Below are 24,964 nucleotides of genomic sequence, written 5' to 3'. Positions count from 1 at the left end.
CCGGCAGCTGCGCCCGGCACAGGCCGCCGGCGTCCAGCCGCAGCCCCCAAGGGCTCCCGCCCTGCCCACGCAGCCCCGGCCGCCCCCGGGGTCTTCTCTGCGAGCTGAGGCGCAGCAAGGGGCTCCTGCGGGAGGCAGCGAGCCCTGCGTGTGGAGGTGGCCTCCCTGCGTGTCACACCTCATCTCTCAGCACGTCAGAGATAGCGTGTGTGCGCACACACGTGCAGAGGCGTGCCTGTGTGTGTGTACACGGCTGTGTACACGCGAAAGCAGCTGCGCACGTGGGTGTGCAGGGCTGTGTGCATTGCATTAGGCATGCCCGTGGGGCGTGCAGACGGACAGCACCCACGTCCGGCCACTGTGCACGTGGCTGGTGCGGTCAGGAGGACACGCCCCAAGGACACCTGGAGTCAGGTGTCTGGGTCCTCGGGGCCTGGGGCGGTGGGGGCGGGAGAGGCCCCTGCCTGGGTGCCCTGTCGGGCTCCGGGCCGGAGAGGAATGCTGGGGGTGGAGCCGTGCGAGCCCGAGGCCTCCCCGTGGTGGCAGTGGTCTGCCGCGGCGGCCGCAGTGACAGAGCCCCCGAGGGAAGGGGGTGCTTGTGGCACAGGGGCACCGGCCCCCACGGCCCACCTCTGGCCCCGAGTGGTTCGCCTGTGCTCCATTCACAGCCACCAGGGCTCCTAGTCCTGTCCCCGTAACGTCCCGGAAGGACTTCCCTCCTCCCTGGGCCTGGCCCGTGGCAGGCGTCCCTGGTGGGACAGGGCACGGAGGGTCTCGAGTCCGCACGGAAACCACGTCCGGGTTATTACTCAGAACCTGGCTCTTCATCTGCAAGGACCGAGTCCTTTTTTTCCCTTTTATAAGAATACCTTTCTTTTTATTATATATATATTTTATTTACTTTTTTAAAAGATTATATTTATTTATTTTTAGAGAGGGAAGGAAGGGAGGGAGGGAGGGGAGAAGGGAGGGAGGGAGGGAGAAAGAGAGAAACATCGATGTGCGGTTGCTGGGGGCCACGGCCTGCAACCCAGGCATGTGCCCTGATGGGGAATCGAACCTGTGATCCTTACCTACTTTTAAAAAGAGGGGAAGAGGAGCAAGAGGGAAACATCGGTGTGTGGTTGTCCCTCGCACGCCCCCTAGTGGGGGGCACAACTTGGCTCACAACCCAGGCTCGTGCCCTGACTGGGAATCAAACCGGCGACCCTTTGGTTCGAAGTCCAGGGCTCAGTCCACTGAGCCACGGCAGCCGGGGCTCCAAGGACTGAGTCCTTGCAAGGCCGCTGGGAGGGGAGCTCGTGCCCGCCCTCCGTCACCCTGTCTACTGGCCTCAGCCCGGGCAGCACCACCAGGCCCGCCCCTGGGAACGGGGTGGCCGCCCTCAGGACGCAGACAGGCCTCCGAGGCTGGGTTTCACCAGGGTTTGTGAGTTGGGTCTGTTCCTCCGTGCATGTCCTTGTTTGGTCTGAGTTCAAGTGCGTCGCCTCAGGCCGGGAGGCTTTTTCTCCCAAGGCCTCGCTGCTGCCACTTTGCAGCGTCGGACCCGGACCATAAACTTTCGAACCAGTAATTTCCCGCTTCTACTGAAACAGCTGCTCCCACAAGAGCCAGGTCTCGCTTTGCAGGTCTGGAGGGAGGCCCAGGCCCAGGGCGTGCCGGTCTGGTGAGGCCAGTGCAGAGGAAGGCCCCGAGGACAGCCCCGAGGACAGGCAGCCAACCCGCAGGGGGCGGGGCTCCAGGAGAGGCTGGCGGAGTCCGCTGGACCTCGGGGCAGCCTTGGAGCCCGAGGCTGGCACAGGGCACCTGGGGTGGGGGGGTGTTGCAGCCCGTTCCCAGGAGTCTGTGCTCCCACGTCTCCAGACCCAGAAGGCCCAACGGCCCCAGAGACTCGGACCCCAGCCGAGCCGCCCCCGCCGCAGGCCTCTCGGTGTCCGCCCCGCTCAGAGCAGGGCGGCGTCAGATGGGACCACACCGCCACCTCCGCAGCTCAGACCCCTCCGTCACCAGGTCCAGAGGGCTGGTCGCCCCAGGACCTCCTGGCACCTCCACGGGGAGGAAGGGCCGGGCTGCGTCCTGAGGCCACAGGGTCTGCCAGGGCAGCTGGTTGTTGACAGTTGTCGCAGAAAGCAAAGCTTCTTCATGTGACCGGGGGAGACAAGGGTGTGGGGGAAGCAGGCAGAAGAGGCTGAAGACCCAGTGCCCTGGCCTGCCGAGGAGCGACCCCTGACCCCCCGCAGCCACCCTGCCCCCCCCGCAGCAGGGCCTCCGCCCCGGACTCCTGCGCACAGGGCAGGGTCTCTGTCCTGCAGCGATGTCCCTTGTCCTAGTCCTGGGCGCCTCCCAAGTCTGCTCACTCTTGACACGCCCCCGCCTCGTGGTCAGCTCAGGACTGTGGCCCCCACCCACCACGGCGGGCCACACAAGGGTGGTCCCGAGGCCGGAAGGGCCAGCGCAGGGTCCAGGGAAGATGGAGCTGCAGGGTCACAGGTCTTTTCGATCCCCCCGCTCCGGAAGACGACAAAATACCGTGGGAGGTGTCTCCTAACACCCTACCTGGAGGAGTGAGCTTTGCCCTGGCACCCCCCCATGCCACATGCAAAGGCTCCAGGTCTGGCACCCCTGAGAGACCCGGGAGACCCACCCGGGAACAGCAGCTGTCTCAGGACCTGTCCCTCAAGTGCTGTCAGCTGCCCCTCCCTCCAGGTCCGGCCTGCCTCACCAGCTCCAGGGGGAGCCAGGGTTCCGTCCCCTCCTCGGGTCCTGCAGGGTGACCCTGAGCAGTGGCAAGGACATGGCCAGGCTACTGGCCCAGGCCAGCATGGAGGATGAGCCTGCTGACCCCCAGGGTCCCCTTCCTCCTGCTGGCCTGATGAGTGTGCCACCATGTGCGACATGTGCACACAGGTGTGCCTGTGGGTGGAAGCACATGTGTGCATGCCATGTTTCCCCCGTGTGTGCACACATGTGTCCGTGGGTGCCTGGTCTGTGTGTCTGTGCACACATGTGCATGTGTCCTGTGTGTCCCCGTGTGCGTGCTCGAGTGTACACACACACAAGTGGTAGAAGGAGAGTGGTGACCTGTGTCCACTGACCTGGTCGGGTTGTCTCTTCCTGCGCAGCAGGATCCCCTCGAGCTTTCTCTCTGCTTGCCTCTCGCCTCCTCCAGGAAGCCCCCTGTACTGCCTCCGGCCTGACGCCGCTCTGTGGGGTTCGTGGACTGACAGGTTCGTGGCCTTGTGTCTGGGGGGTTCAATACCAATAGCACCTTCCTTGGAGACGGGCTCAGAGTAGGAGCTGAAGTCTTCACCACTGTCACCTCGACTCACGCCCCCGAGCCCTCCTCCCGCCCTCTGGGCCTCAGGGACCCCCCGTGCAGCGGTCATGGCCTGTGCTCATCGTGGCCGCCGGCGGGCCATCGCCCTTGTTCCGGGGCGTGCACCGCTCACCCACTCACCTGCAGACGCGCGCGGGGAGCACTCTCTGTGCCAGGTGCGGGGGGCAGACGATGGAGAGAACGCCCCTCCCAGCCTCCCCGGGTTCGGGCTGTCTCCAGGCAGGGCAAACATGGCTGACAGAGCAGATGGAGGGCGTGAGAGCCACACTAGGGGCGCGGACACCCAGAGAGGCGACCCCAGAGGAGCTGGGCCCAGAGCCAAGCAGGTAGAGGGAGCCCACTGCCCGCGAGGAGAGAGCAGGGGCCCCAGCCGCCCCCTCCACTCCCACTCGGAGGCCTGAGTTTGACACAAAGGGGCCAATGCTTCCGCCTCCTAGGGAGGGCGGGGGGAGGGTGGGGAGTGGGGGGAGACTGGCAGGGGTGAAGCAGGGCAGTGGGTGGGGCCCCCGTCCCCTGAGAGACCGTGCAGCCCGACAGCCAGGTGGGGCCTCCGACCTGGTGCTCCTGCCTCTGGCTGCGCTGGGTGCCTCGTCCTCCCTGGGGCCCCCCGGGCCCTCCCCCTGCAGCCTGGAGCAGGGCCTCCTTGGGGGACACCCAAGGGACAGCCCTCTACCCACAGAGCGCACTGGTCCCGGGTCCGGTTTCAGGAAGGGCCGCTCAAGACCTCTCCTCTCGTGGGAAGCAGGAAAAGCAAATGAAAGCCTTTCCTCCTCGGGGCCTCACAGGAGGGAATCGGAGCCTTTGCCCAGAGCCGCCCTCTCACGCACACAGGCCTCCCCCCCCAGTGACACACGCACTCACGAGCGCTCCCGGGGTCCCCGAGAAGTCCCCCCTCCCCAGCCCTAGCACCCCCGGCCCCCTCGCCACAGCCGTGGCTCACCTGGCCTCGAGGCCCCCCCCCCACTGTGCCCGTGTGTGCACCCAACCGCTTCTCCCCTGGGCAGACCCCCAGGCTGAGTGGGGGCCTGGAAGTGACCGCTGGGACTGGCCGCTGGACTGGCCAGAGCAGGAGTCCGCCGAAAGCGCCGGCGTGCCGTTCTCATGGCCTGGGGAGGGAGGGGTGGTGAGAGAGCGCCTCTCTTGAGGAGTTGTTCTGCAGACAGAGCACTTGAAGCGTAGCTTGTCAGGGGTCGGCGGGGGGGAGAGTTTTTGGTGTGTTTTTTAAAATTTTATTTCTTTTTAGAGAGAGGGGAAGGGAGGGAGAAAGAGAGGGAGAGAAGCATCAATGTGTGGTTGCCTCTCTCGGGCCCCCTGCTGGGGACCTGGCCCGCAACCCAGGCGTGTGCCCTGACTGGGAACGGAACCGGTGACCCTTTGGTTCGCAGCTTGACACTCAATCCACTGAGCCACACCAGCCAGGGCTGTTTTTTTAAGAAGAGAAAATAGCAACTTGTTTCTGGTGCTCAAGGGGCGGGCCCCTGGCTCCCCGCCCCCCCCACCCCCCAGAGAGAGCAGCAGGCCCTCTCTGCCCAGACGTCCCCACAACCCAGGTGTCTGTGATGTGCGTGCAGGCCCCGCTCAGTGAATAAACCTGTGTCCTTCCCGAGCCTTGCACGCACGGCACCTCCAAGGACGCCGCATCTGAAACATGGCAAGTCCTCGTGCTGGGCTCTTGGAAACCGACTCCGAGTGACGGGAGGGATAACAAAGTTACTTTCACCCCAGACTAATTGATGTGAACGAGAGTTAAGTCCCAACGCCATGCTTCTGGCCACAAAAGCACCCCCGAACTTCTGAATGGAGACCCAGAACACTCCAGTTGACCTGAAAATACCAGGCGAAGTGAGAGGCACCGACTCGCACGCTGCAGCCGAGAACGCCTGCTGGGGAGGCGCCGACCCGGCGGCGGAAGCCCGGGCCGTGTCCCTCCGCGGAGGGGGCGCTGCTGAGCGGCCGGGGAGCTCCGCCTGCAGTTGGGAGGCAGGATCCGGGTGCGGGCAGCTGAGCACGGCCGCCTGACTCCGGACACTGTTTCTAGTTTTCAGTCCCACCTCGTCCTGCTTCTTTGTTCTCTTTGCAAACAGCTGTTTGTGTTACAGTGTTGGTTTACAGTGTGCAGGCCGCAGGTTGCTTTGCCCCGTTCTAACTCACACGCCCGCTCAAGGGTAGGGGGCGTCCCCTAAGCACGTGCTGCGAGGGCCGCTCCTCCCGGAGGTGGCTCCGGCCCGTTTCTGAAGTGGCTGTTCGTGTTTTCATACTTCTGGTGTTAAACCTCGATCTCAAGGTGAGCTATGCCCACATAAGGAAGATTAATAGCCGTGGCTCAGTGGATTCAGTGCTGAGCTGTGAACCAAATGGTCTCTGGTTCAATTCCCAGGCAGGGCACACGCCTGGGTTGCAGGCCAGGGCCCCAGTAGGGGGCGCATGAGAGGCAACCACACACTGATGTTTCTCTCCCTCTCTTTCTCTCTCCCCCTCCGTCTAAAAATAAATAAAACCTTTTTTTAAAAGGAGACAGATTACTTGGCTGGTGTAGCTCAGTGGACTGAGTGTTAGCCTGCAAACCAAAGGGTTGCTGGTTCGATTCCCCATCAGGGGACCTGCCTGGGTTTGTGCACTGGGCCTTTGTGGGGGCCACATAAGAGGCTACCACACATTGGTGTTTCTCTCCTTAAAAAAAGTAAAAGTAAAAAAGATTGATAAAAATAAGGAAGTCTTTTTTTTTTTGAAGGTTCATGGGTGTTTGTGAAGGGCGGGAAGGTGAAAGAAGGACAATGAAGTGTAACTAGGTTCAATTTCCTTTGCTTTTCTAGCCTCTCTCCTTTCTTTTTTAAAGATTTTATTTATTTCTTTTTAGAGAGGGAAGGGAGGGAGAGAGAGAGAGAGAGAGAAACATCAATGTGAGGTTGCTGGGGGTCATGCCTGCAACCCAGGCATGTGCCCTGACTGGGAATCGAACCTGCGACACTTTGGTTCGCAGCCCGCGCTCAATCCACTGAGCTACGCCAGCCAGGGCTTTAGGAAGTCTTTCTTTGTTTTTTTTTTTAAAGAAACGATTTTATTTTTTTAGACAGAGGGGAAGGAAGGTGGAAAGAGAAGGAAACACCAACGTGTGGTTGCCTCTCACACGCCCCCACTGGGGACCTGGCCCGCAGTCCAGGCGTGTGCCCTGACTGGGAATCGAACCATCAACCCTTTGGCTGGTAGCCCAGCACTGAACCCACTGAGTTACACCAGCCAGGGCGGAAGGTGGCTCTCCTCTGACCCTCTTATTCCAGGTCCGGGTCTCTGGTGGCTGGAGCCCCTCCCTCAGCTCAGGGTGAAACACAGGACCCAAGGTGGGCCGGGCACCCTTTCCCCCCAGGGTCACTCGCAGACCCCACCCGCACTCTGACGGCGACGCTCTGGCCCCACCAACCCCCGCCCCCCTGCACCCGGAGGAAACCCGCACAGACGTGGGGACGCCGTGCAGACGCCACACGGGCGGCGGTCCCCGCCAGGAGTCGCTGTTCTTTCTCCTTGACTGGCAGTGAAACGACCTTGAACAAGAGGCGTTATCTGAAGGCCCGCTGGGCTACTGGCTCCTTAACCTTTGTTTCCCAGATGCCAGGAGAGCTTTCGTCTCGAGTTACCCCGGCTCACAGCAGTCCGGTAAACCACACCTGTGCAAGGCGATCGAATCACTCGCCTTTTCTCCCTGCCTGACCCCACCTGGGCCTCCAGGGGCCGGGAGGTCGCAGAGACAGCCCCTCTCGGGGGCCACACTGGGGGTCCGGCCCCGAGTCTGAGTGAGGGAGGGTGACCGAGGCACCCCTAGGCCCATCAGGGCCACACCTGGAGGGCCCGCCGCAGGTGTCACGAGCCCTGCTGTGGCCCTTGCACCCTCATATGGAGGTGTCGGCGCTGGGAACCTGTAACCCAAGCCTGGGAGGTGCTCACACACCCTCTCAGGCTTGTTTCCTGCAGTGGAACTGGCGTCAGGACCCACAGGTGTCAGTGGCGCAGAGTGGGAGCACACGTTGAGCCCTTTGCCCCCACCAGAAGGGTCCGAGGACTGACACTGCGGTGTGGGCCCCGTGAGGGCAGGAGGGGGCCGAGCGGACACCCCCATCCCTGCAGCCTCACCTCGGAGGGAACCAGGGCGCCCCAGGGAGGCAGAGCCTGTGGGCACAGAGGCAGGGCTCCCAGGCCCTGCAGGGGCAGGTGCAGAAGACTCCGGAGGCCCCAGGGGCCCCCAGATTGGGGTTGCAGTGAGGTCAGGTCGGCGGGGGCAGGGGGCCAGCCACCCTCAAGGACAGCTTAGCCGTCGCCCAGGGCCGCCCAGCCCAGCATCTGCAGGGGCCAGCTCCAGGCCATCTGCCCCCAGCTAGCCGGGAAGGAGCATCTATCCTGCCCCGGAATTCATTTTAATTTATTTCCCAAAACCCAGGGTGGAGCTTCTGGCTGGCACCTTTCGGGTTGTGGGTGAGGAGGGTAGCCCCTTCCAGGGGGGCAGGTTCCCGTGAACGAGGAAGCAGAAGCTGCCCCCATGCCCAGCCACGCCCAAGGCCCAGCCTCCCTAGCTGGGACCACGTCTCCCTCCCGGGTATAAAACCTGCTCTCCCGCTGGACAGGGGCTGGGGTCAGCACCATGCAGCTCAATTTCAGCAGCCTCAGGGCCCTGGTGACAGGGGCAGGGCAAGGTGAGTGTCAGTGAGCAGGTGGGGGGGGGGCTGAGGTGGAGAGCAAGGTGGCTGGGCCCCCGTGCTGGACAGGACACTGCCCCTCCCTGGTCAGTGCAAGACGCAGGATGGGTGGAGGGGGGGTCCAGCCACGGTGTCTTCCCCAGACCAGCAGGAAGGAGCTGCCCTTGGGGGCCTCCCTTGGCCCGATCCTGCTGAGTGAGCCTCTGGCTCAAGCCCCCACACTTCCAGGCCGGCACCCTCCGGCCAGCACCCTCTCGCTGCTCCCTCCGAGCAGCAGAGCTGCAGCCCCAGCCCCCGCGCTGACCCAGACGTGGTGCGCCGCTGCCCGCCTGGTGCTCCCCTGCAGGGATCGGACGCCACACTGCCAAGGCCCTGCACGCCTCGGGGGCCAGGGTGGTGGCCCTGAGTCGCACCAGAGCCAACCTGGTCAGCCTCTCGGAGGAGGTGAGGCGTCACCCGCCCCTCCCCACGCCCTTGGCGGTGCCTCCTGGGCCTGCTGGGACCACCCCGGCCACCGTCCGATGCCTCCCACAGTGTCCCGGGGTAGAGACCGTGTGCGTGGACCTGGGCGACTGGGAGGCCACGGAGCGGGCGCTGGGCGGCGTGGGCCCCGTGGACCTGCTGGTGAACAATGCCGCCGTGGCGCTGCCGCAGCCCTTCCTGGAGGTCACCAAGGAGGCCTTCGACAGGTGGGAAGCAGGAGGGGCCGGGAGAGGGCTGCCAGGGAGGCGGGTCGGCGTGGCCTCGGCCCGCCTGACACGCCGGCTCCCCCTCAGGTCCTTCGGCGTGAACCTGCGGTCCGTGTTCCAGGTGTCCCGGGTGAGCCGGCGGGAGGGCGCGGCCCCACGGCTGGCGCGGCCCCTGGGGGGTGGGGTGGGGGGTGGGGTCAGGCTGCCACCCCTCTCGGCTTGCAGGTGGTGGCCCGAGGCATGATCGAGCGCCGGGTGCCTGGCTCCATCGTCAACGTCTCCAGCATAACAGCCTACGTCACCTTCCCCAACTTCGCTGTCTACAGTGGGTCATCCCTCTGCCCAGTCTGTGCCCTCCCCGCACCGCACCCTGGGGCCGGGCCTCCCCGCAGAGAAGGCTGATGAATCCCTGAAGGGTGCTGCGTGCTGTCCTCCCCACAGGCTCCACCAAGGGTGCGATGACCATGCTGACCAAAGCCATGGCCTTGGAGCTGGGGCCGCACAAGGTGAACGTGGGGCGCTGGGTGAGCCGGGCTGGGCCTGTAGGGGCGAGGCTGGGGGTGAGAAGGGAAGGGGAGCAGTGGACGTGAGAGGGGCGTGGGGCCACTCAGGTCTCTGGGTGGTGAGGTCAGGGGTTGGCTGGAACACACTAAGCAAGCTCAGCCTGGTGGGGGGCTGTGCGGGCAGGGCTGGTGTACGGGCCGAGGCTGCAGCCCCCCGCCCCTTGGTCCCAGATCCGGGTGAACTCCGTGAACCCCACGGTTGTGCTGACGGCCATGAGCCAACAAAGCTTGAGCGACCCCGAGTTCGCCCGGAAGATTAAGGAGCAGCACCCGCTGAAGAAGTTTGCAGGTCAGACCGGCTGCGAGGAGGGGCGGGCTTGGCTGGGGCGGCAAGGAGAGCGCGCTGACCCGCCCGCCGCCCGCTGCAGAGATGGAGGACGTGGTCAACAGCATCCTGTTCCTGCTCAGCGACCGCAGCGCCTCCACGAGCGGCTCCAGCCTCCTAGTGGACGCCGGGTACCTGACCTCCTAGAGCAGCGCGGTGGTGCGGACTGCCCGGCGGTCCTCCGCTTCTCCCAGCCGAGTCTCCGGGCTGGGACCCCGCCCACCGCCCAGCCCAGCCTTACCCCGCCTCCACGCCGCGATCCCCAAGGCCGCCTGGCCCCACCCCCGCCCCACCTCCACCCTGACCACGCCCCCATCAGACCACGCCCCTGACCGCATTTAATATCAATAGCTGCGTCTCCGCGGCCCCGCCCCGCCGTTCCCTTGGCCCCGCCTCTCCACCTCCGCTCCACCGCCCGGCGTCTGGCCCCGCTCCTCCGCCTGCCCTACCTCGCTGCCAGGATTCCCCTCCCGTGTCGCCCTCCACCACTGATTGTGACCTCCGCTGTACTGGGGTCGATTCGCCTAAATAAATAAACGGAGGCCATGCTCCCGGAACCAGGGGTGCCAGGGCTCTGGAGGGGCACACCTCGAGGCTGGGGACCCAGGGTTAGGGGCCGTGGGGCTCACATTGCACCTTCCGTGAAGTTAGGAGGGAAGAGATTCTTCCTGTGCACGCCCCACCCCAAACCCCCAACCTGCCCTGGGCAGAGGGCGGAGGGCAGCCTGCACCACCTTCCCTTCCCTGAGGCTCTGTCCTCGACTGCCCTCCCGCCCGGCGCCTGCGGTCGGACTGCTGCAGGTCGGACCGGGCAGAGGGTCTGTGGAGCGGGAGCGGAGGGCGAGACGCTGGGTCCTCCCCAGGGAAGGCGGGGCCAGAGCGAGGGGCTGGGTGCTGGGTGTAGTTTATCCAACGCCAGGGAACGCAGCTTCGCCTCCGGCACGCTCCCTACAAGACCGTCCACGAGAGGGCGCCCAAGCTGGGGTGGGCGTGGCCCACAGCCCCTGCTCTTCCTGCGCTCCTTAGCTGAAACCCGGGCACGGCCGAGAGGGTCTTCCAGCCCCGCGGGGTTTCGGTGGTGCTGGCCCGGGTCAGGTCCTCGCACGGCCTGTGCCGTCTAGCAGGCCGAGTGTGGACGTAATGAGGCCCGAGGCGGCAGTGTCCATCCACCCCCGGCATGGGGGCAGGGCAGGAGGGGCTGGTGTGGGGCCTTCCAGACAACGTGCAGAGTGGGGGTGGGGAGTGTGAGGGCGCTTTTGGCTGCGCCTCCCCCTACCAAGGGCCTCTCAGAGCCGGGTCACAGGACGAGAGAAAGGATTTAGACACCGTTCTGGGGCCAGGTCAAGCCCCTGAAGAGATCTAAGCAGAAAAGCACCTTTCTGGAAGGACGAGCTAGGAGCTGTCCCTCCCTTGGCCTCTGGCAGGCAGAGGTCAAGGTCCAAGGCCGAAAGCAGGTTTTGTCTGGCGCCTGGAGGTGTGGGGTGCACCGCAGGGCCAGGCCTGACGGGGAGACGTTCTTTGCTGTTCCCCAGTTTTCTCCAGTGCCCTGGCCACCTCCTCCCGCCTGTCCACGTATCTGGGCCCAAAGCCCCAGGCGACCCAGGAGTCCTGCAATCACCAGTCTCCTACAACTGGCCACAGAAGGTCCTCAGGGCCACGGTTTGAGATTTCCCCACGTGACCCACAGAACGGCACGAGCTGTTCCAACGGAACAGCTCGTGCCGGGAAGCCAGTGCGCATGCCTACATCTGTAGGTGACCTAAAAGCCTCAGGAAGCAGTGCTGGCCCTGGCTGGCCACCGTGTCCCCCGAGGACCCCAATCCTGTTCCTTCCTATCGTATACACGGTTTTGAAAGTGCTGGTGGCTCTGGCTGGTGTGGCTCAGTAGATTCAGTGCCCCCCTGGGAACCAAAAGGTTTGCAGGTTGGATTCCCAGTCAGGGCACATGCCTGGGTTGTGGGCCAGGGCCCCAGCAGGGGGTGTGAGAGAGGCAAGCACATATTGATGTTTCCCTCTCTTCCTCTCTCTCTAAAAATAAATAAATAAAATGCTTATAAATAAAAAAGTGCCAGTGGCCTTCTGTGGGTTGGCCGGGGTGATTCTGGGTTTCAGTTCCCTCCGAGGCTGCAGTGAGCCGTCGTCGGCATTGAATTCTCTTTCCTTCTGGGCACCCCGAGTGAGCCACTCCGAGGTCTGGGGGAGGAGGACGGGCGAGCGGTCCTCCACGCCGAACTTTTCTTCTCCGAAACAAGAGAAGAAATATTAGCACTGAGTTCTCCGAGGTATTAACCACCGCCTCCGGTTTTTAGCAATGTGGTTAATCCTCTCGGCGGGGAAAACTCGCCAAACCGCCTTCTCACCTGGTGGGTCGCCACTGAGCCGCGGGAAAAACCCCGCCCCAGGGCGGGCAAGGCCCCTGGCCGCCCCGCCCGCGCTGCGCCCACTCCTTTTGGCCAATTGCCTCGCAGGGGGCTGCTATTCGCCTGGCCCCGCCCCCAGTCTGGCCCCGCCCCCGCGCCGCCCCGCCCCCGCGCCGCGCTCTCCGGCCCAGAGTTCTCCGGACCCCGCTCGCAGTGGGGCGGCCGGAGCACAGCGCCGGGCTGCGCCGCCATGGAGCTGGGGCTTGCGGGCCGCCGGGCGCTCGTCACCGGGGCGGGCAAAGGTGGGCCGGCTCCCGGGGGCGGCCGGTGGGGCGGGGAGGGTGGCTGGCGGTGGGGGGCGTCTGCATTAAGCCGCGCTCCCCGCAGGCATAGGGCGCAGCACGGTCCAGGCGCTGCACGCGGCGGGTGTGGAGGTCGTGGCCGTGAGCCGGACCCAGGGCGACCTGGACAGCCTGGTCCGCGAGGTATAGACGCCGCCGAGTCGGAGCCCAGGGGGCAGCGGGGCACGCGGGGCGGGGGGGGGGCATGCAGGACGCGCGGGCGCCAGGCCCGGACTGACGAGGACCCTCAGCAACTCTCCCAGGGCGCGCGGACTCACTCCGCGGGCTCCGGAGTGGCCCAGGGCATGGCGACGCCCCCTGGGCTGAGAAGGAAGCAGAAATGGCTGCCTCGCAGGCCCGGGGCCAGAGGGCGGGCGGAGCGGGTGCGCGGAGGAAGTGTCCTGTCTGAGGCTCCTGGTTCGGAAGCTCCGAGTCGCTCAGTGACCCAGGGGCCACGTTAGCTCCCCCTTCCTCAGCCGACGGGGATTCTGAGCCCCAAGAACTGGCTGGCTTCTCTGGGACCCCGGCCCCTCCCCCACGTTGGTCTGATAGGTCTCCCACATCCCACCCCCTACCTTGAGGGCCGACAGCCCTGTGGGGGGGGGGCGCTCTTTGGGGGCTTGGAAGCCCTGATGGCTGTGCCCTGCCCACCATGCGCACGCAGTGCCCCGGGGTGAAGCCCGTGTGTGTGGACCTGGGCGACTGGGAGGCCACGGAGCGGGCGCTGGGCGGCGTGGGCCCCGTGGACCTGCTGGTGAACAACGCCGCCGTGGCAATGCTGCAGCCCTTCCTGGAGGTCACCAAGGAGGCCTGTGACATGTGAGCCCTAGGGGTGCCGGGGCCCTGGGCGGGAGGGCGGCCCCCTGCCGCGGCGGCCCCCATCCCTGACCAGGCCTGTCCATTGCCTCCAGCTCCTTCGACGTGAACCTGAGGGCTGTCATCCAGGTGTCGCAGGTGAGCGGCCTTCTGGGCAGGCGTGGGGACGGGTAGGCGACGCCCGTGCTGCCCCGGGTGCCTCCTGCCGTTGCAGATCGTGGCTCGGGGCCTGGTGGCGCGCGGAGCCCCGGGGTCCATCGTGAATGTATCCAGCCAGACCTCCCAGCGCGCGCTGCACAACCACGCCGTCTACTGTGAGTGAGCCCCAGCGCCCCGGCCCTGCTCCCTGCAGCCCCCCGGCCCCCCAGCCTGCAGCCAGCCCAGGCTCCACTCACGGGGGCCTCTTCACAGGTGCCTCCAAGGGCGCCATGGACATGCTGACCAAAGTGATGGCTCTGGAGCTGGGGCCGCACAAGGTGAGCCCCGCGGGGGCGGCCCCCCAAGCGGCCCGCACGCCCGGGGCTCCCCAGCCCGCCGTGCTGACCCCGCCCCTGGCTCGGCGCAGATCCGTGTGAATGCAGTGAACCCCACCGTGGTGATGACAGCCATGGGCAAGGCCAACTGGAGCGATCCCCAGAAGTCCAAGACCATGCTGGACCGCATCCCGCTGGGCCGGTTTGCGGGTGAGTCGGCCCAGCGCCCGGCTGGGGTGGAACCGGGCTTTCAGCCGAGGGGTGGGCGGGAAGGATGGAGGGCAGCCCCTTGCTCCAGGCCCTGACCCCCACCCCACCCACCCCCCGCAGAGGTGGAGAACGTGGTGGATGTCATCCTCTTCCTGCTGAGTGACCGGAGCAGCATGACCACGGGCTCCACGGTGCCAGTGGACGGGGGCTACCTGGCCACCTGACTGTCTGTCACGCACACGCAGCTGTGCTCCGTGCTGAGCCCTGCCTGCCCCCCCCGCCCCCGCCCCCAGGCCCCTGCAATAAACATGATTCTTCTGTTCAGCCCGCAGGCTGGCTGATTGCTGGGTTGCCAGCCAGCGGCCCGGAGACACAGAGCTCGGGGCTGGGCGTGGAGATGAGTCCCAGGCGGGGAGGTGGCCCATCGACGCGTGTCCCGGGCTGGGCAGCCTGGCTCCCCTGCCTGCACCGTTCAGCCCCGGCCAGCCCTGCAGCAGAGGCCGGGAGACGGGCCCTCCCAGAGGCCGCAGGTTTCTGCAGTTGGCAGTGATGGCTGTTGAACGGCCGGGCAGCCCTCAGCGAGCGGGGCCTTCCGATCGCGAGTCTGCCTGGAGCTGGGCCCTGTGGCCCGAGGGGCGAAGTCCGAGCCCCTGGACCGAGGCTCCTGGCGCGCCCAGGCTGAGCCCTCTCCGCCCCCACGGTCTCTGACCTCGGCGACGCCGGACCGCCCACTCGCCGCCCCTTGTCTCCTCCACGCTGTCCTGACTTCCACACTTCGCCAGTCCCAGTCCTTCTGCCCCTACGACCGGCCGGCTGGCCTACTGTCTCCCGCCCCCCGACCTGGGAGGGCTGGACAGGAGCCACCTCATTCCTCTGTGCCTGCCCCTCCCGGAGGCCCGACGCCTGGGCTTTGTCCGGAAGGGACGGAGTACCCTTGCTGCCACCTCACTCTGGGCCGCTTTGGGGATGGGGGCGGGTCAGCGGGCTCTTTCCCCCGCTCTCCCACTGGGGTGAGGGGCAGGCTCGGTCCCTCTGTGCCACGGCTGGTGGGGGGGGTGGGCAGGCAGGCAGGGGTGAGCACGCAGAAGAGGTTGGTGGAGAACATTTACTGTATAAAATAAGAAAGGGGCTGCCCCTCCCGGCCCCTGGACAGAAACCCCCTCCCCTGGCAGGGAGGCCCATCCTGGGGCCGCCCTGCACCCACCCCTGCAGCCGGAGGGAGACCCTGCTCCCTCCTGGCCTCCCGTGGGGCCCAGGGCGGGCTGGAGCCGTGCCCCCCCCAGAGGAGGCAGAGTGGCCAGGACCCCACCACCCCAGCCCACCCCATGCTTCTTGCCCCTCCCCACCCCTCCCCATAGCAGACTGGGACGCAGACAGCTGGACACAGCTGGACAGGACAGCGGGCGGGGGCGGGGCGGGGGGGTTCTAGAAGACAGTGCACTTCTTCCCCGGCTTCTTCACGGGGGGCGGGCAGAGCACCGCCCGGATGGCCTCGTCAAACACTGTCTTCAGGCCGCGCTGGGTCAGGGCCGAGCACTCCAGGTACTTGACCGAGCCTGGGGGGGACGTGGGGGGGGGAGTTACGGGGGCAGGGGGCAGTGAGGAAGGGGGTCGACGGCGCACTCACCGATCTCCCGGGCCATGGCCAGGCCCTGGGGGTACGTGATGGGCGCCAGCTTCTTGTCCCGCAGCCGCTCGACCGTGTCCTTGTCGTCCCGGAGGTCCAGCTTGGTGCCCACCAGGAGGATGGGCGTGTGGGGGCAGTGGTGCCGCACCTCCGGGTACCACTGTGGGGACGGAGGCTCTGACCCCTGCCCTCAGCGGCGGCTGCCCGGGGCCCTTCCTCGCGGCCACCAGACCCACGCCCAGCCCTTCCCGCCTCGAGGGTGACCACCACCAGGTTTGGTGTGGGGCAAGAACACCCAGCAGGGAAGCTTCAGGGCCGGTCGGGGCCCCCCAGCCAGGGCCCTTGCCTTCCCAGAGCCTTGCTCACCACCCCACCCCCAGCCCCTTGTCACCCCCTGGCCCTGGCCCTGGCCCTGGCCGACCCTATACACCAAGCAGAACAGGCACTGCCTGCCCCTGCAAAGGACAGTCTGCCTGGGTCAGGTCTTCAACCCCGTGACCCAGGTCAGGACAAGTCCCCTGGGCACCCCCTCACCCCCAGACAAATGCCCCCAGGGCTACCCTACCTTGGCTCGAACGTTCTCAAAGGAAGCTGGGCTCACCAAGGAGAAGCAGATCAGGAAGACATCCTGGGGGGGGGGATCAGGTAGACGCGTTCGAGGAGGCCCCCGTGTCCCTGCCAACCACCCCAGGACCGCGGGGACCCCCCCCACCCCCGGGCCGGCCAGGGACCACCTACAGTCTGAGGGTAGGAGAGCGGCCGCAGCCGGTCATAGTCCTCCTGCCCGGCGGTGTCCCACAGCCCCAGGTTGACCGGCTTCCCGTCCACCATCACGTTGGCCGAGTAGTTGTCGAAACTGCGGGGGCAGAGGGTAGGGGCGTCCTAGGTCTCAGGGGGGCGGCCTAGACCTCAGGGGGGCGGCCCGCCCGGAGCACTGCCCCGCCCCCACCCCACCCCCTCTGGCGCCCGCGCCCGCCAGCCCCGCTCACACGGTGGGGATGTACTCTCCCGGGAAGGCGTTGGTCGTGTAGCTGATCAGCAGGCAGGTCTTCCCCACGGCGCTGCGGACGGAGGGCAAGCCCACATTGCTCCCAGGCCGCGTTCGCCCCTCTGCCCAGCCAGGACGGCCCCCTTGCACAGAGCGGCAGGCCGAGTGAGGGTGCCCGGGGTGGGGACTGGGGTTCCAGGGCAGCAGATCCGCCGCCGCCTCGGTCGGGGGAAGGAGGACCAGGGCAAGGGGCCTCCAGGGGGTGCGGACTGGATGGGGCACAGTCCCCGCCACCCCGCGGAGGGCGTCAGGGTGGGAGGGGCCCGCTGAGGATTCAGCCCAGGTGAGAGGCCGGCCCCACCCCCCACCGTCCGGAAGGCCAGGCTTCGGTCAGGCGGGGACACAAGCAGCATCAGGTGGGCCTGGCTGGAGGCCTCACCCCTGCTAGCCGGGACCCCGCCCCACTGCGCCCGCTGCTCGGCCGCACCCCCGAGCCACGCGCTCAGCCCAGCCCGGGGCGGGCCGTCCCCGCCCCGCCCCACGGCCCGGCGCCGCCGCGCACTCACCCGTCGCCGACCACCACACACTTGATGGCCTGCATGGGCGCGGGCCGGGCGGGCGCGGCCGCCAGCGAGCTGCGGAGAAATACTCGCGCCGCAGCGGCCGCGGACCCGAGCCGAGCGCGGAGCCGAGCGGCCGGAGACAGCCGAGCGCCGCCGAGCGCCGGGCGCGGAGACAGCCGAGCGTGGCCGGCGGGGGGCGCGGGCTTTCCGGAGAAATCTGGTGAGGTCAGGCCCGGGTGTCCGCCTCCCCAGCCTGTCCCTGAGCCCCGGGCCCCGCACCCCGCGCTGGTTAGGTGCAGGGACCGGCGCACAGTACTCCCCGATGCCCAGGGTGACCCCGGCCAAGGGGCAGCGCCGGCGGGCGATCCCCACCCACCTGCACATGCGTGAGGGGCTCTGTGCGCACGTGGCTGCTTCTAGGAAGACCACTCCCAGGGCCCCGCCGCCCTCGGGCCTGGAGCGGGCTGCTGAGCTCGGGGGAGTGCGGTCACCACGCCCCGCCCCCGCCAAGGAGGGCGGCCCAGCCCGCGGCTCCCAGCCCCACCTGCCCACCACCTGGCCCCAGCCCGCTAGGAGCTGCTTCCCAGCGGCTCCCCGGAGCATCGGCCCTGCGGGGCCTCGCAGGCTGCAGCTGGGGGCACCGGCCGATGCGAGAGAAAGGCCCAGAGCCCGAAATGTGTCACAAAGTACAAAAGTTCTTTATTTCAGAACGCCCCTGAGCGAGCGGCCCGCGCCACTGCATTCGCAGCTGTACCGTGAAAGGCGACCGTGGAGCGGGGAGGGGGCTGGGAGGGCTCAGCCTCTGCACCCCCTCCCATCAAGGGAGTGTTTTCTCAGGCGCGACCACGGCTGGGAGAGACGCGGGAGTGGGGAAGGGGCGGGGCCCCCTCGGCCGGCCAGGCGCCCAGGTGGCGGGCGGCCGCGGCCACCCCGACGCTCCCCTCCCCCGCCCAAGCACACCCCAACCCTGGCAGCCTGTCCCTTGAGAGCCACCCTGTTGCCACTCCTGGCGTCTGTCTGCCTCCCTCACTTTGGGGGGCTCAGGGTCCTCAGGGGGGACCCCTGCACGTAAGCCAGGACCGCATTTTGCAGGAAGCTGGCCCTCTGGGCCTCCTCATCTCGGATCCGCGCTATCTCCGCCTCCTTGAGCCGCAGCTTCTCCCGGAGCGAGGCGTGCTCGCTCTCCCGGTCCAGCAGCGCCTCCCGGTGGTCACTCGCCATCACTGCAGGGGAGGAAGTTCCGAGGAAGATGGCGGGGCAGCGGCCACCCCGAGGACCAGAGGCCGCAGACGCGGTTTTCTCAGGGTCCCCCGGACGCAGACACGCCCAGTCTTCCCGGCAGCGCCTCTCCGAGCTGCCGAGCCCTGGGCCAGCCCTGCAGTCCAGCCGCCCGGTCTGTGGCCCGGCGAGGAAAGGCCACGCACAGCCGGCGGGGCGCGGGGCCGAGCTCACCTTTCAGCCGGCGCTCCAGGGCCGCCACCTTCTCTTTCAGCGCCTCCTGGGCGGTCAGCTCGGCCTGCAGGCGGCCGAGCTGCTCCTGGAGCTCCACGCGCACCCTGGTCACCTCGGCCACCTTCTCCTGGTCCTTGCCACTCAGCTCCTGCCAGGCACAGGGCGTGAGGCGGCGGCCGGCGGCCAGAGGCGCCCCCGGAGCCCTCCCGCCGCAACTACCTGCTGCAGCTCCTCCAGGCGGCGCCGCAGGCCCTCCAGCTGCAGGCCCAGCTGGCTGGCCCGTGCCTGGGACTCAGCAACCACCTGTCTCTGCTGCAGGCAGGTGCTCTGCGCCTCGTCCCGCGCCTGTGCCAGCAGACGCAGCTTCTCCTCCAGGTGAGCCAGGTGCTGCTGCTGTGGGGGCCGAGGGGCTGGTGAGTGGCGGGGGGGGGGGGGGTGCCAGGCCTACTGCTGCTCTTGGGGCCGTGACCCTAAGCTTGCACGCAGTGACTGTCAGCACGACGGGGCGACCCACCTGCTCCGACCGGGGGAGATCCTACTAGCCACAGGGGACGTGCACCTTGGCGACCTGTTATGTCTGTTCCGGAACTGGGAGCGGGCCTTGGTGGGGGCACCCCTGCCTGGCTCCCCGCCCTCACTGCCCAGGCCAACTCCCTCCTGGCCCCTGGCGGGCGAGTGGCCACAGCCCTTCCCCGCCCTCAGGCCTTCTGTGGGACGCTGGACGTGGGGCCCCTGGGACGAGCGTCCTGCTCTGACTCCCCTACCCCTGCACCCTGGGGCTCCCGCCCCCTCACCTCCCACAACCCCCGGAGACGGCCCTGGCCTTGCCCACCTCGGGCCCACACCGCTGCCTGGCGGGCGCTGGGGACAGTGGGCAGCCCCGCCGTGGCCAGGGCTGCGGGCTCACCTCCTCCAGGCGGACCTGGCTCTTGGCCTTGACGAGCTCCTCCTCGGCCTGGCTGCGTTCGCTGAGCGCCAGCGCCTTCGCCCGGCTCAGCTCCTGCGGCAGAGACCCCCGGCCCTGAGGCTCTGGCCCCCGCCAGCCTCCTGAGCGCTGCCATGCCCACCAGGTCAGGCTTCCACAGCCCAGAGAGTCCCCGGGGCCACTTCCCTGAGTCCCTCTGGTCTCATGGGTGGGTCCCCGAGGGGGACGCCCAGCCAGCCCAGCATGTGCCCAGCACGCACTCACCTCCTCCAGGGACAGCCGCGCAGCCTCCAGCCTCTGTACTCTGTCCTGCATGGCTCTCTCGCTCTCCTCCAGGTGGCGCGTCATGTGCTCCACCTGCCCAGGCGCAGGGCGGGGACAGGGCCGTCAGGCCGGTGCCCCAGCCCTCCCCACGCGGGATCCCCACCCTGACAGACAGGCGAAGCTTGGGGACCCAGTCCCTTCCAAGGGGCTGCCCGAGCGGCTCTCGGGAAGCGGAGGCAGAAGGCAGGTCCAGCGCCGCGGCCCCCGTGCAGTTGGGGTCCCTTCTAGGGCCTGGTCAGGAGGCCCTACTGGAGGACCGCCACCCAGCACCCCAGGGTGGGTGAGGGGAGCCCAGCCTGGGCTGTGCTTTGGGGACACCAGGCCACACGGAGGCATCTGCAGGCCCCGGGAGGCCAGAGGGGACAGCAGGAGAGGGGAGGCACCTCCTTGGCGCGCAGCTGCTCCGCGTCCTCCAGGCTCTGCCGGGACCGCCGCTTCTCCAGCTCCAGGCGCTCTGGAAGCGCAGGGGGAGGCGTGGAGCGGCTCCCCGGGGCCCCTCGCTCCCAGGACCCCCAGCCGCCTCTCCCTGGCTCCCGTCCCCGGGGCCCCTGCTCGTGCCCACCCTCCGCCTGGAGGGCCCGCATCTTCAGCTCGGCCGACGTGTTGGTCAGCTCCTGCCTGGTCAGGAACAGCTGGTCCTGCTGTGACTTCACCTTCCGCTCCAGCTCGTCCACCTGGAGAGGCGGCACCGTGGGAGGGACGCTCTGGCCCGAGCCCGCACCCAGCCTGACCTCCCGGGGGCCCAGTCCTGCACCCCCGCACCTGGTTTCGCAGAAGCAGGCTCTTCTCGTTGGCAGCAGACAAGTCCCTGAGCAGCTTAGACTCCCGCTCCGCAGCTTCCTGGGGGCGGGACGGGGGAGGGCACCGCCGATGGGCCACCTGCCGCCATGTTTGCCCCCCCCGCCTGCGCCCGCCCCCGCCCGCCCACCTGCTGTGCCAGCCTGTGCTCCTTGGCCTGCCTCTGCGCCTGGTTCCGCTGCTCTTGCTCTGCGGTGACCAGGAGCTCCCCCAGGTCCTGGGCCTTCTGCTCCGACAGAGCCAGGGCCGCCTCGGTCATCTGCAACCTGCGAGGAGGACAGGGCCAGGCCCGCCCCCGCCCCACGTCAGCCTGGCAAAGAGGCCTCCCGGGCGCACTTTCGCCAGGCTGCCGTTCAGCTCCTCCGGGAAGCCCTCCAGACGTGTCGCCCAGCCCTTCCCCACATTTCCTTTATCCGCAGGGGCTTGGGTCCCGTGTGGCCACCCCCACCCCGTCCCACCGTTGCTCACTTGGCCTTGAGGGCACTGATGATGGAGTGCCTCTCGTCCAGGGCTTCCTGGAGCTGCCCCATGCGTGCAGCCGACGTCCTGCGGGTGGACGGGGGCGGGGATGTCTGAGGAGCCGGCCGCCAGAGCCCTCCCGGCCCCCCGGTCCTGGAGCTGCCCGCGCCCCCAGCCGCCGTCCTTGGAAAGGCACCCCAGCCAGGCGCCAGCACGGCGCCCCGCCCACCTGCTGCTCCTGGCCATCTCTTCTCGCTGCTTGTCGATCGTCTCCATCAAGTCCAGGAACTGGGAGCACACGGCCGGAGCCCCGTCAGGGCCCGGGCCCTGCCCAGTGCTGTTGGGCAGGGAGGAGAGGGGACGCCCCTCAAGGCGTAGCCCGAGGGGGGAGTCCACACCCCGCGCCCGAGGGGGTGGGGCCAGGAAACCGGCACCCGGGCGTGGCCTGGGCTGCTGGGGCGGGGCCGGGGGCGGGACGTGGCTCTGGGGGTGGAGCCAACAGGCCTCACCTGCTTGGACTTCTCCTCCCGCAGGTGCCGCACCTCCTTGCTGAGCACGTGGGTGCGGGCCCGGCTCTCCCGGGAGGCGGCCTGCCGGTCCTGGTTGTGGTCCATGGCTTGCTCTGTCCGAGGGAGCCGGGTCACCCACCGGGGCGGGGGGTGGGGGGCGCTGGGCCTCGGGAGGGGCCGGCAGCCGGGGGTCTGAGAGTTGGGGCTGCGAGGCCTCCTCTCGCCCCTCTGTGGGGCCGACGCCCAGGACTCCGGGGGCGAAGGGCGTCAGCGTGGCTGGGGAGAGGGGGCAACTGTGGGGTCAGGAGCCGCAGGGGCGCCAGGTCTGTGGTGGGCGCACATGGAGAGGGGCGTCTGCTCTCCCCGTCCCAGAGGTCAGGGGCCACTGTGTGACTTTCGAGAGGCGAACGCTGTGTTCAGCTCCTGTGTTCCAGGAAGACCCAGGCAGCGCCGGGAGAGGGACCAGCCAGAAGTGGCCGTGGCGCCGGAGGTAACGCTAACAGATGTGGTGGCCCAGGGGCAGGCCAGGGGTGAAGAGGCAGAGGTGACAGGGGTCAGGCAGACCCAGCAGGAGGTGGTGAGCGTGGCGGGGTTCCAGCCCACGCCCGGCCCCGGGGTGGCTGCCAGGACGAGGAGCTACAGGGAGTGACAGAGGGCTCTGCGGGGACTGGGGCGGAGACGCCAGCCTCGCTGATGGGCGGGGTGGGGGGGTATGTGGAGGTGGAGCCTGGACCTGGTGGTCCCGCCCCCCACATGGCGCCTGTGCTTGGCCGCCCTGGAGGCACATGCGGCCCCAGGAAACAGCACGGCCGTCAGGGCGAGGCCCCTAGAGCCACGTGCCTCAGCGTCCTCAGCTCTGAAGCTGGGGGGCACCATGGGGGGGGTCTAAGAACCGGGCGCGCGGGCTCCAGGAGCGGCTCTTGTTCTCAATGTTTGACCTCGGCTGCCCCCAGGGCCAACCCCCACGGCCCCGCCCCCCAGAGGCGGGGCCTCTGCCGCAGGGAACCCACTCAGCGCCCGGCGCCCTTACCCACGGCTCTGAGGACATCGCTGGGCACGTTGTTCCCAGCTAGCTCCAGCTTCCACAGGGTTCTGTTGCTGGGCAGACAGCTCACCAGGGCCCGGCCTCCCAGGAGGCCGATGTTGTTCCAGCGCAGGTCTAGAAGGAAACCTCCTGTCACCTGGGGAGCCGGCCTGGCCTGGGTGCTTCCTTCGGGGCATCACTGCCAGAGCAGGGGCCCAGCGTACGGAGCTCGCCCTTCCTACCCACTCCGGCCCCTGGCTTTGGGGACAGGACAAGGGGAGCATCGGGAGGGCTGAGGGAGCAAGGGGGCCGACCCCGGTGGCCGTCCCAGCGCCTCACCCAGCTGCTGGAGGCTGGTGTTGCTCTTCAGGGCCAGGGCCAGCTCCTCCGCACCCTGGTGGCTGATCTGGTTGTTGCGGAGGTCCAGCCGCCGCAGGACGCCGTTGCCCGCCAGGGCCCGGCAGAAGGCAGCGAAGGCGTCTTCCCAGGTGCCCAGGTTGTTCCACTCCAGGGTGAGGCTGCAGGGCGGGTGGACATGAGGTGCGCAGCCCGAGGAGCAGCCCACTCCCTCGGGGTCCCGGGGTGCTCCAGGGCGCAGGCCCGGGGGTCTCTGACAGCAAGTCTGCAGCCTCAGAACTTGTACCAGCCCAATTCCCCGCACATGGACAGGAAATGTGGACAGCCGGCCGGAAGGCCTGAACGTCCAGGTGGCAGAACCCAGTCCTCCAGGGTCAGCCCTGGCCCGTGCAGGGGGATGGGGTGTGGGGAGGGTGGGGGCCTGGGTGGCACCTTGCCTCTGAAGGGATGTGCTCTGTCGCAGGAGTCTCCCCAGCGCCTCGGCCCCTGCGGCCTGCAGGTTGTTGCCCTAGGACAGGAAGAGGCAGGCCCCTTGTCCCCGCCTCCTGCTCACCCCGCAGGGTCCCCGTCCCGCTCAGGCAACGGGTGAGGCCAGGCTCTGAGGAGACGGTGGGTGGGGGGGCCTCCTGGTGCCAGCTTGTTCCGCTCTCTCCTGGCGACTCTGAAGCCACCCCCAGCCCCAGGACACGCACGCACACCAGAGACCACTGGAAACCGTGCAGGGCCCTGTGCACCCGCAGTGCTCACAAGACAGGCCTCCGGCCACTGACCGGCACCCAGGTGGCCGGGACACCCACGTCCTCCCCCGTCTCGTGGCAGGTCCCCTCACCTTCAGATCCAGAAACCGCAGGACAGGGTTGGCGCATAGCCCCTGGAGCAGCAGTGTGGCCCCTGTGAGGGGGCAGGGCGGTCACTCTCTGCCCCTAGGGCCCTGGGCTCTCCCTAGGGGCCCCATCTCGGGACACCTCCCTAGATATGTGGGAGGGACATCGGGGTTCATGCCATGCTCGAGTCACCCCCCCCACTGTGGCAGGTTTGAGACACCTACACCTTCTGCCCAACCTGGAGCCAGGCCGCCAACGCCCGACCTCACCAGCACCCTGGGGCTCTCCCAAGGCTTCTGTGTGACCAAGTGACAGGCCCCTCTGCTCTCAGAATTCAAGAAGGGACTCTGATGCTTGATTTTACTACAGCCCCAGAGGAGCAGCCTCCCAAAGAGACCGGCGGGACAGAGCTCTTTGCGGAGGGCTGATGACACGGGCAGCCACGGAGCAGCGGGCAGCTAAGACAAAGCGAGGGGACGCTGCCCCTGCTCTAAGGTCGCCAGCCCGCCTGGCGCCTGCCAGCCCTCGGGCCCACCTTCCTCGCTCAGCATGCAGTCGCTGAGGACCAGCTCCGTCAGCTGTGCCTCCTTCTGCAGCAGCTCGCCCAGGGCCCTGCAGGTGTCCAGGGTCAGGCTCTGCGTGGCCAGGTCCAGCCGGCCCCGCGGCGCCGCGTGCAGCTGCTGCAGCACAGCCTCCTGGGGCTCGGCGCCGCTCTCCCTGCATAGCCGGCTGTAGGAGCGCGGCCAGTCCTCCATGGCCCGGGGCTGCCTCTGCGCGCCTGCAGCCGGGCCGCACCGTGAGCCAGCGGGACCGGGGCTGCTTGCCTGGCGGCCCGGCTCTTCTCCCTGAGGGCCGGCAAAGGACCCCGGTCGCTCCGTGGGAGGCGCAACGAGCCCAGGTCCGGCCTCGGTAGCCGAGGAACCAGGAACTGAGTGGGTTCTACAGGTGGAAGGCCCCAGGAGGGCGGGCGGTGATCCCGGGAACACCCGAGCATGCGGCGCAAGGACGAGGACCCCTTGGGGGTGGGTCCTCCTGCGCCGGGGCTGCTCTGGGCGTCGCGCGTATCCTGGGTCCCGGCCCTCGCGCCGTGGACCCTCGCTGCCCACTCCTGCCTACGCGGCCATCGCTGCGTCTCAGTATCCAGGAAGAACAGGGAAGGGGTGAAACTACAACTCCCAGGAGGCTTTGTGCTAGGCACTGGCCAATAATAGCAAGGGGGTGGGCACGCGCTTTGGGAGGAGCCAAGGCAACCCAATCCTGCGTCCGTTGGACGGGGTAGAGGCGGGGCGGCGGAGGGCGCGCTCAAGTGTGATTG

At 67.8% G+C, this 24,964-nt stretch overlaps 4 protein-coding genes across 8 annotated transcripts; 2 read left to right on the top strand and 2 right to left on the bottom strand.

The window, feature by feature from the left end:
- Positions 1–7,967: 7,967 nt before the first annotated feature.
- On the top strand, positions 7,968–9,746 carry LOC123817507 (carbonyl reductase [NADPH] 2-like). The gene is made up of 8 exons (XM_045837226.1): positions 7,968–8,019; positions 8,369–8,466; positions 8,557–8,711; positions 8,799–8,841; positions 8,937–9,036; positions 9,153–9,217; positions 9,446–9,563; positions 9,643–9,746. The coding sequence occupies exons 1-8, from the start codon at positions 7,968–7,970 to the stop codon at positions 9,744–9,746; spliced, it is 735 nt and encodes a 244-aa protein (XP_045693182.1).
- Positions 9,747–12,117: 2,371 nt separating this feature from the next.
- On the top strand, positions 12,118–14,123 carry DCXR (dicarbonyl and L-xylulose reductase). Its single transcript, XM_045836962.1, has 8 exons — positions 12,118–12,261; positions 12,347–12,444; positions 12,965–13,119; positions 13,212–13,254; positions 13,331–13,430; positions 13,528–13,592; positions 13,682–13,799; positions 13,920–14,123. Exons 1-8 carry the CDS (start codon positions 12,210–12,212, stop codon positions 14,021–14,023), a joined length of 735 nt encoding a protein of 244 aa, XP_045692918.1. The 5' UTR covers positions 12,118–12,209; the 3' UTR covers positions 14,024–14,123.
- A 1,033-nt stretch (positions 14,124–15,156) lies between these two features.
- Positions 15,157–17,447, bottom strand: RAC3 (Rac family small GTPase 3). Of its 3 annotated transcripts, none has more exons than XM_045837047.1 (6): positions 17,354–17,447; positions 16,416–16,487; positions 16,165–16,282; positions 15,992–16,054; positions 15,427–15,586; positions 15,157–15,355 (listed from the first exon to the last, which is right to left on the bottom strand). In XM_045837047.1, exons 1-6 carry the CDS (start codon positions 17,359–17,361, stop codon positions 15,225–15,227), a joined length of 552 nt encoding a protein of 183 aa, XP_045693003.1. In that variant the 5' UTR covers positions 17,362–17,447; the 3' UTR covers positions 15,157–15,224. The 3 variants fall into 3 exon arrangements, with proteins under 3 accessions (XP_045693003.1, XP_045693004.1, XP_045693002.1); XM_045837048.1 differs by lacking the exon at positions 17,354–17,447 and adding an exon at positions 16,981–17,308 and having other exon boundaries at positions 15,423–15,586; XM_045837046.1 differs by lacking the exon at positions 17,354–17,447 and adding an exon at positions 16,981–17,308.
- A 205-nt stretch (positions 17,448–17,652) lies between these two features.
- LRRC45 (leucine rich repeat containing 45) lies at positions 17,653–24,814 on the bottom strand. 3 transcript variants are annotated; one of them, XM_045837045.1, is made up of 17 exons: positions 24,185–24,814; positions 23,655–23,716; positions 23,258–23,333; positions 22,808–22,986; positions 22,475–22,603; positions 21,445–21,557; positions 21,165–21,223; positions 20,945–21,022; positions 20,607–20,742; positions 20,441–20,518; positions 20,241–20,352; positions 20,062–20,132; positions 19,619–19,711; positions 19,337–19,429; positions 18,649–18,822; positions 18,430–18,577; positions 17,653–18,200 (listed from the first exon to the last, which is right to left on the bottom strand). In XM_045837045.1, the coding sequence occupies exons 1-17, from the start codon at positions 24,370–24,372 to the stop codon at positions 18,004–18,006; spliced, it is 1,986 nt and encodes a 661-aa protein (XP_045693001.1). In that variant the 5' UTR covers positions 24,373–24,814; the 3' UTR covers positions 17,653–18,003. The 3 variants fall into 3 exon arrangements, with proteins under 3 accessions (XP_045693001.1, XP_045692999.1, XP_045693000.1); XM_045837043.1 differs by having other exon boundaries at positions 23,263–23,333; XM_045837044.1 differs by having other exon boundaries at positions 18,649–18,819; positions 23,263–23,333.
- Between the last annotated feature and the right edge of the window lie 150 nt (positions 24,815–24,964).

Source organism: Phyllostomus hastatus, unplaced genomic scaffold (genome assembly GCF_019186645.2).
Source record: "Phyllostomus hastatus isolate PE091 unplaced genomic scaffold, TTU_PhHast_1.1 phas_contig_210, whole genome shotgun sequence".
Classification (NCBI taxonomy): Eukaryota; Metazoa; Chordata; class Mammalia; order Chiroptera; family Phyllostomidae; genus Phyllostomus; species Phyllostomus hastatus.
This window is presented reverse-complemented; position numbering and strand designations above follow the sequence as displayed.